Source organism: Amphibalanus amphitrite, unplaced genomic scaffold (genome assembly GCF_019059575.1).
Source record: "Amphibalanus amphitrite isolate SeventyFive unplaced genomic scaffold, NRLGWU_Aamphi_draft 000218F_arrow, whole genome shotgun sequence".
Taxonomy (NCBI): Eukaryota; Metazoa; Arthropoda; class Thecostraca; order Balanomorpha; family Balanidae; genus Amphibalanus; species Amphibalanus amphitrite.
In genome coordinates, this window is record NW_024881713.1 from 172,557 (window position 1) to 191,149 (window position 18,593).

Here is an 18,593-nt window from a genome sequence, read left to right on the forward strand (position 1 = left end):
GATATAGGATCTCCATCGATCTTAGAATTTGCGATCTGAATGATGGGGTGGAGCAAGATTAGAATGGGTCTGAGCCAGGACAGTAGAATCGGAGTTGGACCCAGAGTCACCAAAATCTTACTAACTCCGACTCCGGAGTAGAATCGACATCGCTAACTGAATGGCTCAAAATCATACCCGATGCGGAAGCCAGTCTGCCGAAAAATAGCCGTTTTCACGACGCCGACGGGCTTTTTGGCGAGTGGACTTATATGGCAGTGTTCGCCATGGGCCGGGCGAGCCCAATGGGTCATGGGCTGGGCTGGGTCACGGGCTGGGCTGGGCCCTCAAATATAAATAATCGATGGGCTGTGGATGGGCTGGGCCAAGGACTGTAAAGTGGACTCAGAGGTTCGCGACTGAGCTAAAAACCACAACTAGCTTATTACTGTGCAAGACAATGAATGAAAATGAAAAACGAATGAAAGCATATATATGCAATGTGCATTGTGCATGCTGCTCCCAAAAGATTGTTTCTTTGCACCTATGGGTGACATATGTAATACCTGTTTGGTGTCCATGACTTTTAATCCATTCATTTTGACGGGCTGGTCCGGGCTGGACGGGCTAGACCGGGCTGAGCTTTAACAATTTTACTATGCATGTGTTCGCGCTGGGCCGGGCTGTCAGACTCAACCCATGGGCCTGTGCCGGGCTGGACTGGGATTTTGCGGCCCGTGGCGAACACTGTTATATGGACTAAATCTACAAAAATCTCTTTTACAGCAAACATGTTCATATCATGACTTTATTTTAGTGTTTTAACCCTCGCATGTGTAGGGGTAGTTGGATGGACCCGCCCCTTCGGTTTTTCGCGAATGATCTCGCTCAAAAAGCGGACGATCGCGACGAAACTTTTGGTACCCCAGAGTTGATCAATTTTACACATACTCTTTTTCTTTCATGACCTTGACCCAAATGACCTCTGACCCCTGGCCTTTTTCTCGAGACCATGTTTGACCGAAATCGCGATTCAGCGTTTGTCCGATCATATTATCCGCGCGTTTCCAGTCTTTTTTGTGTTGTAAACGTCCAAACATGTCAAATGATGTTCGTCCCATGCATTACGGTGGGTGCCAAGGTCACGTAAAGGTCAGGTCAAGGTCATGGACCTTTGAGGACCTTGGTTCGATTTTTCGAGTTTTACATGTTACTGGCATCCGTTTGAACATTTACTAAGTAGTTTTAGAGCCTTCGTAACATGTTACGACGCCGTCAGTGGTAGTTGACACCTACTATGGATAGCCGGCAGGACGCCTACTGGTTGACCTGACCTGAACTGTCCCGAGCTATAGCCTAAATACATGAACTCATAATCTGTGATCAAAACTAACATGAAATAAGTGATCGGCACCCCAAAATCTCCATAGCAGCTTCACTTTATGAATTTCTAGCAGGTCCCGAATTTATGCTTTTGCACCAATTTAGTTTACTACAATCTGTTTTATTTATTTATTCATTTATTCATTTGTTCATTTATTTATTTGCATGATCGCCAACAAAGCTATCTCCACTTAGGTAGGTACAGGCGAAGTCAGGCTTAACCCTCGCCCTGGCAGGGGGGGGGGTCGATGCGACCCCCCTTAAGGTTTTTCGAAGATAGCGTAAAAACGGCGGCGCTGCGCCGCCAAAGTTGGCACAGCCTATGGGACAACCTTTTTACATATGAACTGAAAATTTCAGGTCCGGGTGACCTTGGGTCAGGTCACCAGGTCAGAAAAACCGGTACAAGGTCATGGTCAAATTTCAATTTTCTTTTTGCACCTGTCCAACTCACAGTTTTGGACTGATTTCCTTCAAACTTTCAGGATATGCTAAGTTCACCGAGTTGTATAACATGTAGTTCGGGTTTTTTGAGGTCACTGACCTGAGGTCAGTTAGAGGTCATTACATCGTAATGTTAAGCCTATGGGAAAATACTAAATTCGGAAAATATTGGAGATATCCACTTCGTTCTATCACTTTTGTGCTTTGAAACCACAGTACTTAACAGCAGGTCACTTGGTGCTTCTTTGTTTGGTGTACTTATCCATGGGTCAGGTCAAATGAGGTCAACTGAGGTCAGATGACGTTTTTGCCAATAACTTGGCACATAATGACGCTAGAGCTTAATAAATGGTATCATTGTGTTCCTGGTGATCAGCCGAATCGAATGATATGCGATATGATGCAATTTGGTTAAGTTGAACTTAGTTTATTAATTTAAGTGTACTTAAAATTTAAGGAAAACTTTAAGTACACTTAAGCAAACTAAAAAGTATATCATTCGACGCGCCTTGACGTGCTGAGAACACTGGTGTTTTTCTTTTCGCTCTATCTTAATTAGATCAAAAGTTATAAGCGAAAAACTTTTGACCTGTTTTTAGCGAAATTTTTACATTTATGCCCCCAAAAACCCCCCTAAATATTGACCTAGAGCAACCAAATTTGCACAGGGGCGATAACTCTAGGGGGCCCACCTACCTACCAAATTTGGTGTTTCTAGGTGCCATAGGAGCCAATCGCGAGGGGGGGGGTCGCATCGACCCCCCCTGCCAGGCCGTGTTATGAAAAATGCCCTGCCAGGGCGAGGGCTAGTCTGTATTCATTCGTCATGGGTAGAATTAACTCGAGGACAAATGTCAAAATTTTCCCCCTCGTAGCTTTATTCACTATTAACCCGCGCCCGAGTGGGCCTCTCATGCCAACTTTGCCATGGTGGGGGTGGGGGGGGGGGCTTTTTGGCCGCACCAGATTACCTCGAAAGTAAGCAAGCTAGAAAGACACAGTAAAAGCAATAGATAGCTCGCTGCAAGATCTTTCAGAATCACTTAGGTCATTTTTTGATCAGGTTATCGCTGAAGTCACTAGAGGTCACTAAAGATAAAATTTTCACGACTGTTGCACCCGATCTTGACAACTTCTCACAAATCGGCGCATAAGTCGGGAACTAATAGAGCTACAGCGCTGTCGAAGAACGCATTAGATAGCTCTTTCAAAAGCCGTTCTGATTAATCCCTCGGATTTGACCTAAGCTCAACGGTTTTGCCTCCACAGAGCAAAAACTATCAAAATAGGACGTTTTTCGGAAAAGGTTTTCGTGTCATAACTTTAAACTCCAAGCTTGCATGACGCTGATTTTACCGGCATCGCGTTTTTTTTCTCGTCGAGACGCGTCGAATGAACTATAACTTGACCTGAAAAGGTCAACTTGAAAATTTGATCTCAGGTCAAATCACTGAAAAGGTCATGTTTGCATGTCATTCGACTCCTATTGCTGAACAGAACACATTTATGGTGTTTTCAGCGCTCTAGCATGTTTCTATCTAAAGTTATTGTCAAAAAGCTGTTAGTAACGTTTCATGATCTGAGATGACCTCACGGGCATACAAGTGGTCACAGGTACAATGTTCCGGTTCAGTGTGTCATGCTTACCTATGTCACGATGTTAGAGGTTGTTTTCGGCCAAACAAAGAGCATTTCAATTTTCCCCATTGACTTATAATGGAGAGGTCGCAAAATTTAGCTGACCTTAGGTCACCGATATGAAACTTCCGAGATATACGAATTGTTCATACTGATTTCCTCATGCAAAGGTTTGAAAGTTTGAAACGAGTTTCAAACTTCTGGGATGTACACTGTAGGAATGACAGAACCACGAAGCTTTTTAGAGGTATGGTTACTTAAGTTGACCTGGTGACCTGACCTTACGTGACTTGGGGTCAGCATCTTCACACACGATGAGGAATTGATGTATGATAAGCTATACAAAATTTCGTTGCACGCGCAAAAAAACTGGCAGGTGTGGCCGAAACGCCTCCTCCCTCCGCCCCGCCACTCGGGCAAAGGTTAATAAAACGTGGCCGGATTTCATTAGAAAATGGTTAACTTTATTTCCGTTTAAAAAGTTGTATTTCATGTAGTAGTTGGGCTGTAAACGAATTCCGACATCATAGCGCCATTCCTGGGGGTGATCAGCGGTTCCAAGAGCAATCTATATTACTATTTGAGGAGGGTGCGTCTGTCCGTTACCGAGGTCCCGACTTGGTGCTGCTTTGCGTGGACTACAGGCCAGACCGTTGCACCTAGCCCGGTGAAATTTGCACAACTTATAGATCAAGGATGCGCGACGTGCCTTTGAGGGGTTTCAGCTCGATCGGATTGATAAGGGGCGCGTGGCGCGTGCTCAAAAAGTGCAAATTCGCGTCATAGACTTTACATGTATAAATCGGCGTGCGAAACCGGGCGAAAACGGCTAATTTTGGCCGACACGGGTCCGGTCCCGGCGCAATATCTTGGTGACCAGGGGTCCGACCGGCACGGGGAAAACAGCATCGTGTACAGAATTGAACGGGCTATTGAATGGTGTGCAATGCAGAGGATAGCACGCGCCACGTGCACCGGAGAGGGCACTTTTATTTGAAAAATTGCGGTTTTTGAGGGATTTTGGAATTAATTTTATTTTTAGGTGACCGTTAAATGGAGCGAGTTGAATCAACGCCTATTTGCAAGAAAAAGGTACCGCCTCTCATATAAAAATTGTGAAAAGCCGATTGATCCAAATCACGGTGGTGCAAATCACAGGAGAAAATGGTGTTTGTCAATTTTGTGCCACTTTATTAATCACACGGGGTTTGCTGCATAACCTGATACCTTTGGCAATTGAATATGGTACCATTGGATAGAGCATTCAATTCTGTCCAATATTCACTCTTCATTTTTGCATGATTAGCAACAGTATCCTTAAAAATGTAAATATTCCGAACCATTACATTGTCATTTTTAGCGAAATTCATCGATGGCCCTCAAAAGACTTCACGCCAGTTTTCGAATCATTCTAAAGTAGAACGCATGATAATACGACACGGGCACCTCGATGCGAAGCATCTTTTTTGTTTTATTACAAAATGCTTGGCCGTCAAAAAGCAATCGAACGAAATGGATGCCAACCAAATCGACACAGACCACCCCAATACCCACGAGTCAAAAATAACCCTTCTTCGCGTTGCGGAGCACGCGGGTAACCCTAGTATTATCTAGTTCCGTACAACCCAAACAAAAAGTATACCATTCGACGCGCCTGAGCGAGGCAAACACGATGCTGCTAAGTGCCAACATCGCGGCTCTGCGGCCGTTTTTTGCGAAGTTATTCACCAAAAAGGGAACCGTACCTTGGGGCACTTGACGGTTTCTCACCAATATATTATTCATTCTGAGGGATTACATATTTTTTGTTAGTCCATGACAACTACCAATAGCAATCCGCGCGTCTGAATCTTTGGTCATTTTTCTTCTGAGCGTCGACATATTTAACGATATTTATCAGCGTGTTGGGATGGGCCATCACCGGCAATGTAATAAAATGAATACTGTGTGGGAAGGGGTAATAATAAAAATATTGCCCTCTGTAACGCCACTGTAGCTCTCGGGCAAACAGTACAGTATGGCCACAGAGAAAGTCACTCAAACCCCCTGCCAGACCAACACCATCCATATAATATTCAGGTCGGCGGCGAAATAAAATTGACCCGGTACATCGTTGATGTCCTCGATAGCATGCAACTTGGCATCAATCTGCCTCAGGGGCCAGGGCAGCCACCAGGTCCGGGGTCTCGGCGTCCTCAGCTCCCCTGACGTAGGCTAAAACAGTGGATGAGCGTTTGGCTAGAAGGGGGCGGATAAGCTCAACTGTCAAGTTAACCCGCGCCGTGCTGATGGTCATAGTTTTCCGTGTCGTGCTGAGGGGGAGGGGGCGTTTTCACACGTCTAACTCGGCTCCTGGGCCACGTGGTGACACGCGGTAAGTGGCATTCAAAACAGCGTCAAAATAATGAAGAAAATAGTTAATCGTTTTTTAAGTCAAAAGATCAAGTCGCCAAAGGTCAAATTTTGCCTAGGTCAACGTTTTTTCTTCAAAAAAGCGGCGCACAACTCGGGAACCAATGCAGCTACCCAGCCGATAACTAAAGAACCAATAGACGCAGCAAAACGGACGAGAGGCAAACGAAGAACGCGACGAGACACTTCCGATGAGTACCTGAAAGTTGAATTTCAAGGTCACAGGTCTGGTCAAGGTCAGGTCAAACACATGAAATTGGGCTTCCAGCAGCATAGGTCCAAAACACCTCTGGTGACCAGGACCTGACCTTTGACCTGACCGAAAAGTGACCTAAGTAATTTCGCCATTATTCCTTACGCTTTTTCGAATGTCGCTTTCCCCGTATCGCTACATGGCCCAGGAGCCGAGTTCAAAGGGGGGTGTTCAAACACCCCCGCCCACCTGCAGGGCGTGTAATTCCAGGACCCCCAGCGGGATGCAGGTTATGAAATGCATCATGGTCGTGAACTCGTGAAGTAGTCACGAGAAATTGTCAAGATTCCGTTCAATAGTTTGGAAACCGTAGAGCGATAGGTAATCAGAAATCGAAGATCAAGATGGCAATTTGATTGTTCATGGTACCTATTGGCAGTCCAATGACGTTTACGGCATGTCTGTATGTCTATTCTGTGATTTACACCTATGATTTTTAAACGTGTCGTTTTTTTGTCGAAAACTCCAATCATGACGTCACTAAAACCTCGATATCTAAAAAAAAAAAATTGAACGATTTTTTTTTTTGGAAACCTTGTCACAATAAACTTCTACCAATTCCCTACATGTACCTACCTACACAAAATTTGGCAAAAAAAAAAAACGTGCCTATGCTAAAATTCTGCACCAGCAATATTCCAAGTGTTCGTGCTTACAAACGGGCCAATTGTCTATATGGACTCTCAGCTGCTCCCGGGTCACGCGCGGCGCCTCGCCGGCTGAGCGTAGCCAGGCGACAAGCCAGCCCGTCACCGCAAGAACGGCGCTGCCTCCCCCCCCCCCTCCTCCCGACCCCATTCCCCGACCGGTGCGGCATTCCTCAGGCCACAATAGTGACTCCCCTCCCTCAGCTGACCCATCCTCAGGTGCGGTGTACACTGGACAAATACCTCTGCCGGGGCTGACGGGGTCCATGTTTGAACAAAGGATTAAGGGAAGCCTTCAAACATCTCAGACGGAGTTTTCGCCGAAACTACCAGCTAGCGCCATCCACCGGTGAACGGCGGTACTAAACTTCATTCGCTAGTTCCCGAAACGACACACCATGGACCAGCAGTGTTCGAGGCCTACCTGCCTTAGTTGTATATTTAGGTACTAATGAACATGGTGAGCGCTAAGCTCGAGCACCCTGTATGGTTTTTGGCTAGTTTTGCCCATGACCTGATGTGGGACTGAAGGGTTGCGTGCTGTGTCCGGCAGCCTGGGCGGCCACCCTGGAGACGGCGCTGTCCGTCCGCGGAGGGACGTCCACCGACCTGATCGAGCAGATCCAGCAGCAGGTGCAGCTCATGGACGAGCGGCTGGCGGCGCTCAGCGAGGCCCTGACGACCATATCGACAGTGGCCACCACAGTCACCGCGGCGCCAACAGAGCCGGTCACCACCGAGCCAACGACCACTGAACCAACATCTACTGAGCCAGCGACCACTGAACCAACGACTACTGAGCCAACAACTACTCAATCAACTACCACTGCATCAACTACTACAGAGCCAACCACTTCTGCAACAACCACCAACGGATCGTCCACTACTGAACCAACCACCACCGAACCAAGTACTTCTGGAACAACCAGCACAGGACCAACCACTGAGCAAACCACCACCGAACCAGCCACCTCTGGAACAACCACCAACGGACCAACCACCACCGAAGCAACTACTTCTGGAACAACCACCACTGGACCAACCACCACCGAACCAAGTACATCTGGAACAACCAGCACAGGACCCACCACTGAGCAAACCACCACCGAACCAGCCACCTCTGGAACAACCACCACCGGATCAACCACAACCGAACCAACCACTTCTGGAACAACCAGCAGTGAAGCAACAACCATCGAATCAACCACTTCGAGAACAACCACCACCGAACCAACCACCACCGAAACAACCACAACCGAAGTAACCACCACCGAAGTAACCACCACCGAAGCAACCACTACTGGAACAGCCAGCACAGGACCAACCACCACTGACGAAACCACAACGGAACCAACCACTTCTGGAACAACCAGCAGTGAAGCAACCACCATCGAATCAACGACTTCTAGAACAACCACCACCGAAACAACCACTTCTGGAACAACCACCACTGGACCAACCACCACCGAACCAAGTACTTCTGGAACAACCAGCACAGGACCCACCACTGAGCAAACGACCACCGAACCAGCCACCTCTGGAACAACCACCACCGGACCAACCACAACCGAAGCAACCACCACCGAACCAACCACTTCCGAAACAACCACCAGTAAACCAACCACCACCGAAACAAGCACATCTGGAACAACCAGCACCGGACCAACTACCACTGGACCAACCACAACCGAAGCAACCACCACCGAATCAACCACACCTGGAGCAACAACCACCGAACCAACCACTTCTGGGAAAACCACCACTGAACCAATCACCACCGAACCAACCACAGAACCAACGACTTCTGGAACAGCCAGCACAGGACCAACCACCACTGAGGAAACCACAACCGAACCAACCACTTCTGGAACAGCCAGCAGTGAAGCAACCACCGTCGAATCAACCACTTCTAGAGCAACCACCACCGAACCAACCACCACCGGACCAACCACCACCGAAGCAACTACTTCTGGGACAACCACCACTGGACCAACCACCACTGAACCAAGTACTTCTGGAACAACCAGCACAGGACCCACCACTGAGCAAACCACCACCGAACCAGCCACCTCTGGAACAACCACCACTGAATCAACCACCACCGGACCAACCACAACCGAAGCAGCCACCACCGAACCAACCACTTCCAGAACAACCACCAGTGAACCAACCACCACTGAAACAACCACTTCTGGAACAACCACCGCTGGACCAACCACCACCGAACCAAGTACTTCTGGAACAACCAGCACAGGACCCACCACTGAGCAAATCACCACCGAACCAGCCACCTCTGGAACAACCACCACCGGATCAACCACAACCGATGCAACTACCACCGAACCAACCACTTCTGGAACAACCAGCAGTGAAGCAACTACCATCGAATCAACCACTTCTAGAACAACCACCACCGAACCAACCACCACCGAAACAACCACAACCGAAGTATCCACCACCGAAGTAACCACCACCGAAGCAACCACTTCTGGGACAACCAGCAGTGAAGCAACCACCATCGAATCAACCACTTCTAGAACAACCACCACCGAACCAACCACCACCGGACCAACCACCACCGAACCAACCACCACCGGACCAACCACCACCGAAGCAACTACTTCTGGAACAACCACCACTGGACCAACCACCACCGAGCCAAGTACTTCTGGAACAACCACCCCCGAACCAACCACTTCCGAAACAACCACCATTATACCAACCACCACCGAAACAAGCACATCTGGAACAACCAGCAGCGGATCAACTACCACTGGACCAACCACAACCGAAGCAACCACCACCGAATCAACCACACCTGGAGCAACAACCGCCGAACCAACCACTTCTGGTACAACCACAACTGAACCAATCACCACCGAACCAACCACTACAGAACCAACCACAGAACCAACGACTTCTGGAACAGCCAGCACAGGACCAACCACCACTGAGGAAACCACAACCGAACCAACCACTTCTGGAACAACCAGCAGTGAAGCAACCACCATCGAATCAACCACTTCTAGAACAACCCCCACCGAAGCAACCACTTCTGGAACAACCACCACTGAACCAAGTTCTTCTGGAACAACCAGCACAGGACCCACCACTGAGCAAACAACCACCGAACCAGCCACCTCAGGAATAACCACTATTGAACCAATCACCACCGTACCAACCACAACCGAAGCAGCCACCACCGAACCAACCACTTCCGGAACAACCACCAGTGAACCAACCACCACTGAAACAACCACTTCTGGAACAACTACTGCTGGACCAACCACCACCGAACTAAGTACTTCTGGAACAACCAGCACAGGACCCACCACTGAGCAAACGACCACCGAACCAGCCACCTCTGGAACAACCACCACGGGACCAACCACAACCGAAGCAACCACCATCAAACCAACCACCTCCGAAACAACCACCAGTAAACCAACCACCACCGAAACAAGCACATCTGGAACAACCAGCACCGGACCAACTACCACTGGACCAACCACAACCGAAGCAACCACCACCGAATCAACCACACCTGGAGCAACAACCACCGAACCAACCACTTCTGGTAAAACCACCACTGAACCAATCACCACCGATCCAACCACTACAGGTTCAACCACAGAACCAACGACTTCTGGAACAGCCAGCACAGGACCAACCACCACTGAGGAAACCACAACCGAACCAACCACTTCTGGAACAGCCAGCAGTGAAGCAACCACCATCGAATCAACCACTTCTAGAACAACCACCACCGAACCAACCACCAGTGAACCAACCACCACCGGACCAACCACCACCGAGGCAACTACTTCTGGGACAACCACCACTGGACCAACCACCACTGAACCAAGTACTTCTGGAACAACCAGCACAGGACCCACCACTGAGCAAACCACCACCGAACCAGCCACCTCTGGAACAACCACTATTGAACCAATCACCACCGTACCAACCACAACCGAAGCAGCCACCACCGAACCAACCACCTCCGGAACAACCACCAGTGAACCAACCACCACTGAGGCAACCACTTCTGGAATAACCACCACTGGATCAACCACCACCGAGCCAAGTACTTCTAGAACAACCAGCACAGGACCCACCACTGAGCAAACGACCACCGAACCAGCCACCTCTGGAACAACCACCACCGAACCAACCACAACCGAAGCAACCACCACCAAACCAACCACTTCCGAAACAACCACCAGTAAACCAACCACCGCCGAAACAAGCACATCTGGAACAACCAGCACCGGACCAACTACCACTGGACCAACCACAACCGAAGTAACCACCACCGAATCAACCACACCTGGAGCAACAACCACCGAACCAACCACTTCCGGAACAACCACCAGTGAACCAACCACCACTGAAACAACCACTTCTGGAACAACCACCACTGGACCAACCACCACCGAACCAAGTACTTCTGGAACAACCAGCACAGGACCCACCACTGAGCAAACGACCACCGAACCAGCCACCTCTGGAACAACCACCACCGGACCAACCACAACCGAAGCAACCACCACCGAACCATCTACTTCCGAAACAACCACCAGTAAACCAACCACCACCGAAACAAGCACATCTGGAACAACCAGCACCGGACCAACTACCACTGGACCAACCACAACCGAAGCAGCCACCACCGAACCAAGTACTTCTGAAACAACCAGCACAGGACCCACCACTGAGCAAACCACCACCGAACCAGCCACCTCTGGAACAACCACCACCGGATCAACCACAACCGAAGCAATCACCACCGAACCAACCACTTCTGGAACAACCAGCAGTGAAGCAACCACCATCCAATCAACCACTTCTAGAACAACCACCACCGAACCAACCACCACCGAAACAACCACAACCGAAGTAACCACCACCGAAGCAACCACTTCTGGAACAGCCAGCACAGGACCAACCACCACTGAGGAAACCACAACCGAACCAACCACTTCTGGAACAACCAGCAGTGAAGCAACCACCATCGAATCATCCACTTCTAGAACAACCACCACCGAAGCAACTACTTCTGGGACAACCACCACTGGACCAACCACCACTGAACCAAGTACTTCTGGAACAACCAGCACAGGACCCACCACCACCGAAACAACCACAACCGAAGTAACCACCACCGAACCAGCCACCTCTGGAACAACCACTATTGAACCAATCACCACCGTACCAACCACAACTGAAGCAGCCACCACCGAACCAACCACTTCTGGAACAACCACCACTGGACCAACCACCACCGAACCAACCACTTCTGGAACAACCAGCAGTGAAGCAACCACCATCGAATCAACCACTTCTAGAACAACCACCACCGAAGCAACTACTTCTGGGACAACCACCACTGGACCAACCACCACTGAACCAAGTACTTCTGGAACAACCACTATTGAACCAATCACCACCGTACCAACCACAACCGAATCAGCCACCACCGAACCAACCACTTCCGGAACAACCACCAGTGAACCAACCACCACTGAAACAACCACTTCTGCAACCACCACTGGACCAACCACCACCGAACCAAGTACTTCTGGAACAACCAGCACAGGACCCACCACTGAGCAAACCACCACCGAACCAAGTACTTCTGGAACAACCAGCACAGGACCCACCACTGAGCAAACGACCACCGAACCAGCCACCTCTGGAACAACCACCACCGGACCAACCACAACCGAAGCAACCACCACCGAACCAACCACTTCCGAAACAACCACCAGTAAACCAATTACCACCGAAACAAGCACATCTGGAACAACCGGCACTGGACCAACTACCACTGGACCAACCACAACCGAAGCAGCCACCACCGAACCAAGTACTTCTGGAACAACCAGCACAGGACCCACCACTGAGCAAACCACCACCGAACCAAGTACTTCTGGAACAACCAGCACAGGACCCACCACTGAGCAAACGACCACCGAACCAGCCACCTCTGGAACAACCACCACCGGACCAACCACCACCGAAGCAACTACTTCTGGGACAACCACCACTGGACCAACCACCACCGAACCAAGTACTTCTGGAACAACCACCTCCGAACCAACCACTTCCGAAACAACCACCAGTATACCAACCACCACCGAAACAAGCACATCTGGAATAACCAGCACCAGATCAACTACCACTGGACCAACCACAACAGAAGCAACCACCAGCGAATCAACCACACCTGGAGCAACAACCACCGAACCAACCACTTCTGGTACAACCACCACTGAACCAATCACCACCGAACCAACCACTACAGATTCAACCACAGAACCAACGACTTCTGGAACAGCCAGCACCGAACCAACCACCACCGGACCAACCACCACCGAAGCAACTACTTCTGGGCCAACCACCAATGGACCAACCACCACTGAACCAAGTACTTCTGGAACAACCAGCACAGGACCCACCACTGAGCAAACCACCTCCGAACAAGCCACCTCTGAAACAACCACCACTGAATCAACCACCACCGGACCAACCACAACCGAAGCAGCCACCACCGAACCAAACACTTCCGAAACAACCACCAGTGAACCAACCACCGCTGAAACAACCACTTCTGGAACAACCACCGCTGGACCAACCACCACCGAACCAAGTACTTCTGGAACAACCAGCACAGGACCCACCACTGAGCAAACCACCACCGAACCAGCCACCTCTGGAACAACCACCACCGGATCAACCACAACCGATGCAACCACCACCGAACCAACCACTTCTGGAACAACCAGCAGTGAAGCAACCACCATCAAATCAACCACTTCTAGAACAACCACCACCGAACCAACCACCACCGAAACAACCACAACCGAAGTATCCACCACCGAAGTAACCACCACCGAAGCAACCACTTCTGGGACAACCAGCAGTGAAGCAACCACCATCGAATCAACCACTTCTAGAACAACCACCACCGAACCAACCACCACCGGACCAACCACCACCGAAGCAACTACTTCTGGGACAACCACCACTGGACCAACCACCACCGAACCAAGTACTTCTGGAACAACCACCTCCGAACCAACCACTTCCGAAACAACCACCAGTATACCAACCACCACCGAAACAAGCACATCTGGAATAACCAGCACCAGATCAACTACCACTCGACCAACCACAACCGAAGCAACCACCATCAAATCAACGACACCAGGAGCAACAACTGCCGAACCAACCACTTCTGGTACAACCACCACTGAACCAATCACCACCGAACCAACCACTACAGATTCAACCACAGAACCAACGACTTCTGGAACATCCAGCACAGGACCAACCACCACTGAGGATACCACAACCGAATCAACCACTTCTGGAACAACCAGTAGTGAAGCAACCACCATCGAATCAACCACTTCCAGAACAACCACCACCGAAGCACCTACTTCTGGGACAACCACCACTGGACCAACCACCACTGAACCAATTACTTCTGGAACAACCAGCAGTGAAGCAACCACCATCGAATCAACCACTTCTAGAACAACCCCCACCGAAGCAACCACTTCTGGGACAACCACCACTGAACCAAGTTCTTCTGGAACAACCAGCACAGGACCCACCACTGAGCAAACAACCACCGAACCAGCCGCCTCTGGAACAACCACTATTAAACCAATCACCACCGTACCAACCACAACCGAAGCAGCCACCACCGAACCAACCACCTCTGGAACAACCACCAGTGAACCAACCACCACTGAAACAACCACTTCTGGAATAACCACCACTGGACCAACCACCACCGAACCAAGTACTTCTGGAACAACCAGCACAGGACCCACCACTGAGCAAACGACCACCGAACCAGCCACCTCTGGAACAACCACCACGGGACCAACCACAACCGAAGCAACCACCATCAAACCAACCACTTCCGAAACAACCACCAGTAAACCAACCACCACCGAAACAAGCACATCTGGAACAACCAGCACCGGACCAACTACCACTGGACCAACCACAACCGAAGCAACCACCACCGAATCAACCACACCTGGAGCAACAACCACCGAACCAACCACTTCTGGTAAAACCACCACTGAACCAATCACCACCGAACCAACCACTACAGGTTCAACCACAGAACCAACGACTTCTGGAACAGCCAGCACAGGACCAACCACCACTGAGGAAACCACAACCGAACCAACCACTTCTGGAACAGCCAGCAGTGAAGCAACCACCATCAAATCAACCACTTCTAGAACAACCACCACCGAACCAACCACCACTGAACCAACCACCACCGGACCAGCCACCACCGAGGCAACTACTTCTGGGACAACCACCACTGGACCAACCACCACTGAACCAAGTACTTCTGGAACAACCAGCACAGGACCCACCACTGAGCAAACCACCACCGAACCAGCCACCTCTGAAACAACCACCACCGAACCAACCACAACCGAAGCAGCCACCACCGAACCAACCACTTCCGGAACAACCACCAGTGAACCAACCACCACTGAAACAACCACTTCTGGAACAACTACTGCTGGACCAACCACCACCGAACCAAGTACTTCTGGAACAACCAGCACAGTACCCACCACTGAGCAAACGACCACCGAACCAGCCACCTCTGGAACAACCACTATTGAACCAATCACCACCGTACCAACCACAACCGAAGCAGCCACCACCGAACCAACCACCTCCGGAACAACCACCAGTGAACCAACCACCACCGAGCCAAGTACTTCTGGAACAACCAGCACAGGACCCACCACTGAGCAAACCACCACCGAACCAGCCACCTCTGAAACAACCACCACCGAACCAACCACAACCGAAGCAGCCACCACCGAACCAACCACTTCCGGAACAACCACCAGTGAACCAACCACCACTGAAACAACCACTTCTGGAACAACTACTGCTGGACCAACCACCACCGAGCCAAGTACTTCTGGAACAACCAGCACAGGACCCACCACTGAGCAAACGACCACCGAACCAGCCACCTCTGGAACAACCACCACCGAACCAACCACAACCGAAGCAACCACCACCAAACCAACCACTTCCGAAACGACCACCAGTAAACCAACCACCGCCGAAACAAGCACATCTGGAACAACCAGCACCGGACCAACTACCACTGGACCAACCACAACCGAAGCAACCACCACCGAATCAACCACACCTGGAGCAACAACCACCGAACCAACCACTTCTGGTAAAACCACCACTGAACCAATCACCACCGAACCAACCACTACAGATACAACCACAGAACCAACGACTTCTGGAACAGCCAGCACAGGACCAACCACCACTGAGGAAACCACATCCGAACCAACCACTTCTGGGTCAGCCAGCAGTGAAGCAACCACCATCGAATCAACCACTTCTAGAACAACCACCACCGAACCAACCATCACTGAACCAACCACCACCGGACCAACCACCACCGCGGCAACTACTTCTGGGACAACCACCACTGGACCAACCACCACTGAACCAAGTACTTCTGGAACAACCAGCACAGGACCCACCACTGAGCAAACCACCACCGAACCAGCCACCTCTGTAACAACCACCAACGGATCAACCACAACCGAAGCAACCACCACCGAACCAACCACTTCTGGAACAACCAGCAGTGAAGCAACCACCATCGAATCAACCAGTTCTAGAACAACCACCACCGAACCAACCACCACCGAAACAACCACAACCGAAGTATCCACCACCGAAATAACCACCACCGAAGCAACCACTTCTGGGACAACCACCACTGGACCAACCACCACTGAACCAAGTACTTCTGGAACAACCAGCACAGGACCCACCACTGAGCAAACCACCACCGAACCAGCCACCTCTGAAACAACCACCACCGAACCAACCACAACCGAAGCAGCCACCACCGAACCAACCACTTCCGGAACAACCACCAGTGAACCAACCACCACTGAAACAACCACTTCTGGAACAACTACTGCTGGACCAACCACCACCGAACCAAGTACTTCTGGAACAACCAGCACAGTACCCACCACTGAGCAAACGACCACCGAACCAGCCACCTCTGGAACAACCACTATTGAACCAATCACCACCGTACCAACCACAACCGAAGCAGCCACCACCGAACCAACCACCTCCGGAACAACCACCAGTGAACCAACCACCACCGAGCCAAGTACTTCTGGAACAACCAGCACAGGACCCACCACTGAGCAAACGACCACCGAACCAGCCACCACTGAAACAACCACATCTGGAGCAACCAGCACAGGACCAACTACAACCGAAACAGCCACCACAGAACAAACCACCTCCGAACCAACTACGTCTGGAACAACCAGCACAGGTCCAGCCACAACCGAAGCAACCACCACCGAACCATCCACCGAACCAACCACTTCTGGAACAAACAGCACAGGACCAACCACCACCGAACCAACCACCACCGAATTAACCACTACAGAACCAACCACTGCTGGAAAATCCAGCACAGTACCTAAGACTTCTACTGAAGTGACAGCTACCGAAAAAGGTACTTCTGAGGTAACCAGTACCGACACTACCGAGTCAATGACCATTGCGGCAACCACTACAGAGCAAAGCATTCCCGAAATTACAATAACCAACGCAACAACTGCTCATCCAGCCACTACTGCAAACGCCACCACCAATGTGCATTACAATGGGAACAGTTCATTTGGCCACAGTCCACTTCTTCTTTACAAAGCATCATCACTACCTTCTGGCAATGATAGCAACTGTAGTTCTGTACAAGAAGAGCTGCCCACTACTCTGGTGGATGCCACCAACGCTCTGGACCTGGTGGCCGCGCAGGAGTTCACTCCGGCTACCCTGGCGGCGCTGCAGGAGAGTAACGACGAGCTCGGGTCGGCGCTGCATTGTGCCGACAGGGGCGAGCTCAACAGCCTCACAGGCCCCGAAGTTGCCCAGCTCACTGACATGGCCGACAGCGCGCGCACGCACGTAGCGCCGGCCGAGGTCGTCATCGACGACATCCTGGACCCCCGGTCTGGCCTGGCGCTGAGCTCTCCGTTCATGGTGGTGCTGATGACGCTCGGCTGCCTGCTGGTGCTGGGCGCCGTCGTCGCGGTGGCCGTCATCGGCGTGCGCGCCTCGCGCCGGCCGGGAGCGCCGGCGGCCCGGCGGCCGCGGCCGGCCCGCTCCCCGGTCGGTGGCCGGGATAACGCGGCGTTCGGCGACCTGGAGCTGGCCGAGCGGCCGCTGGGCGGCTGGCCGCCGGCCGAGCGGCGCGGCGCCGCCACCTCGCGCCCCGTGGCCCGCCGCTGGCTGGAGCCCATCGCCGAGGCGCAGAATTTCCGCGTGCGCCGGTACCCGGCCTTCAGCCAGGGACAGCTGATCCCACGCGCCTACCTGAGCGACTAGTCGACCCATGTGGGGTGAGCGACCCACGCTATAAGCAACTGGTATAATATAATATATTACAGAATATGTAGTTGTTTTTTTTTTCATTGATGCTCAATTTTAGAAGTTTTAAGGTTTTGTTTTTCGTGCTAATATGTCAGGCGGATTTATGTTTATATTTGTTGTATCAATGGCAACTATGTGGCCTTACAAGTGAAAAGGCTCACACAGCTGGACACGAGCACATACACATACACATTCACACACGCACACATTCACCTATTCGTGCGCGTATTTTGTGTTTAGTTAGGTACTCCGTTGTTGTATTGTTATGTTATGTAGGCATGTAAATTTTCATTTGGTTTTGTTTTCTCAAAATATCCTAAATTTGTAAATATATTGTTGATGGTGATCAG

General features: G+C 50.8%; 1 protein-coding gene across 1 annotated transcript in view; it reads left to right on the forward strand.

Annotated features, from left to right (window-relative positions):
- The window catches only part of LOC122385407 (mucin-2-like), a 31,476-nt gene extending 13,278 nt beyond the window's left edge, over positions 1-18,198 (forward strand). The window contains exons 2-4 of the mRNA XM_043373650.1: positions 7,310-12,388; positions 12,707-17,286; positions 17,629-18,198. Coding sequence (XP_043229585.1) covers positions 7,310-12,388; positions 12,707-17,286; positions 17,629-18,198 — 10,229 coding nt within the window. The remainder of the gene's footprint in view (positions 1-7,309; positions 12,389-12,706; positions 17,287-17,628) is intronic.
- Positions 18,199-18,593: the final 395 nt, after the last annotated feature.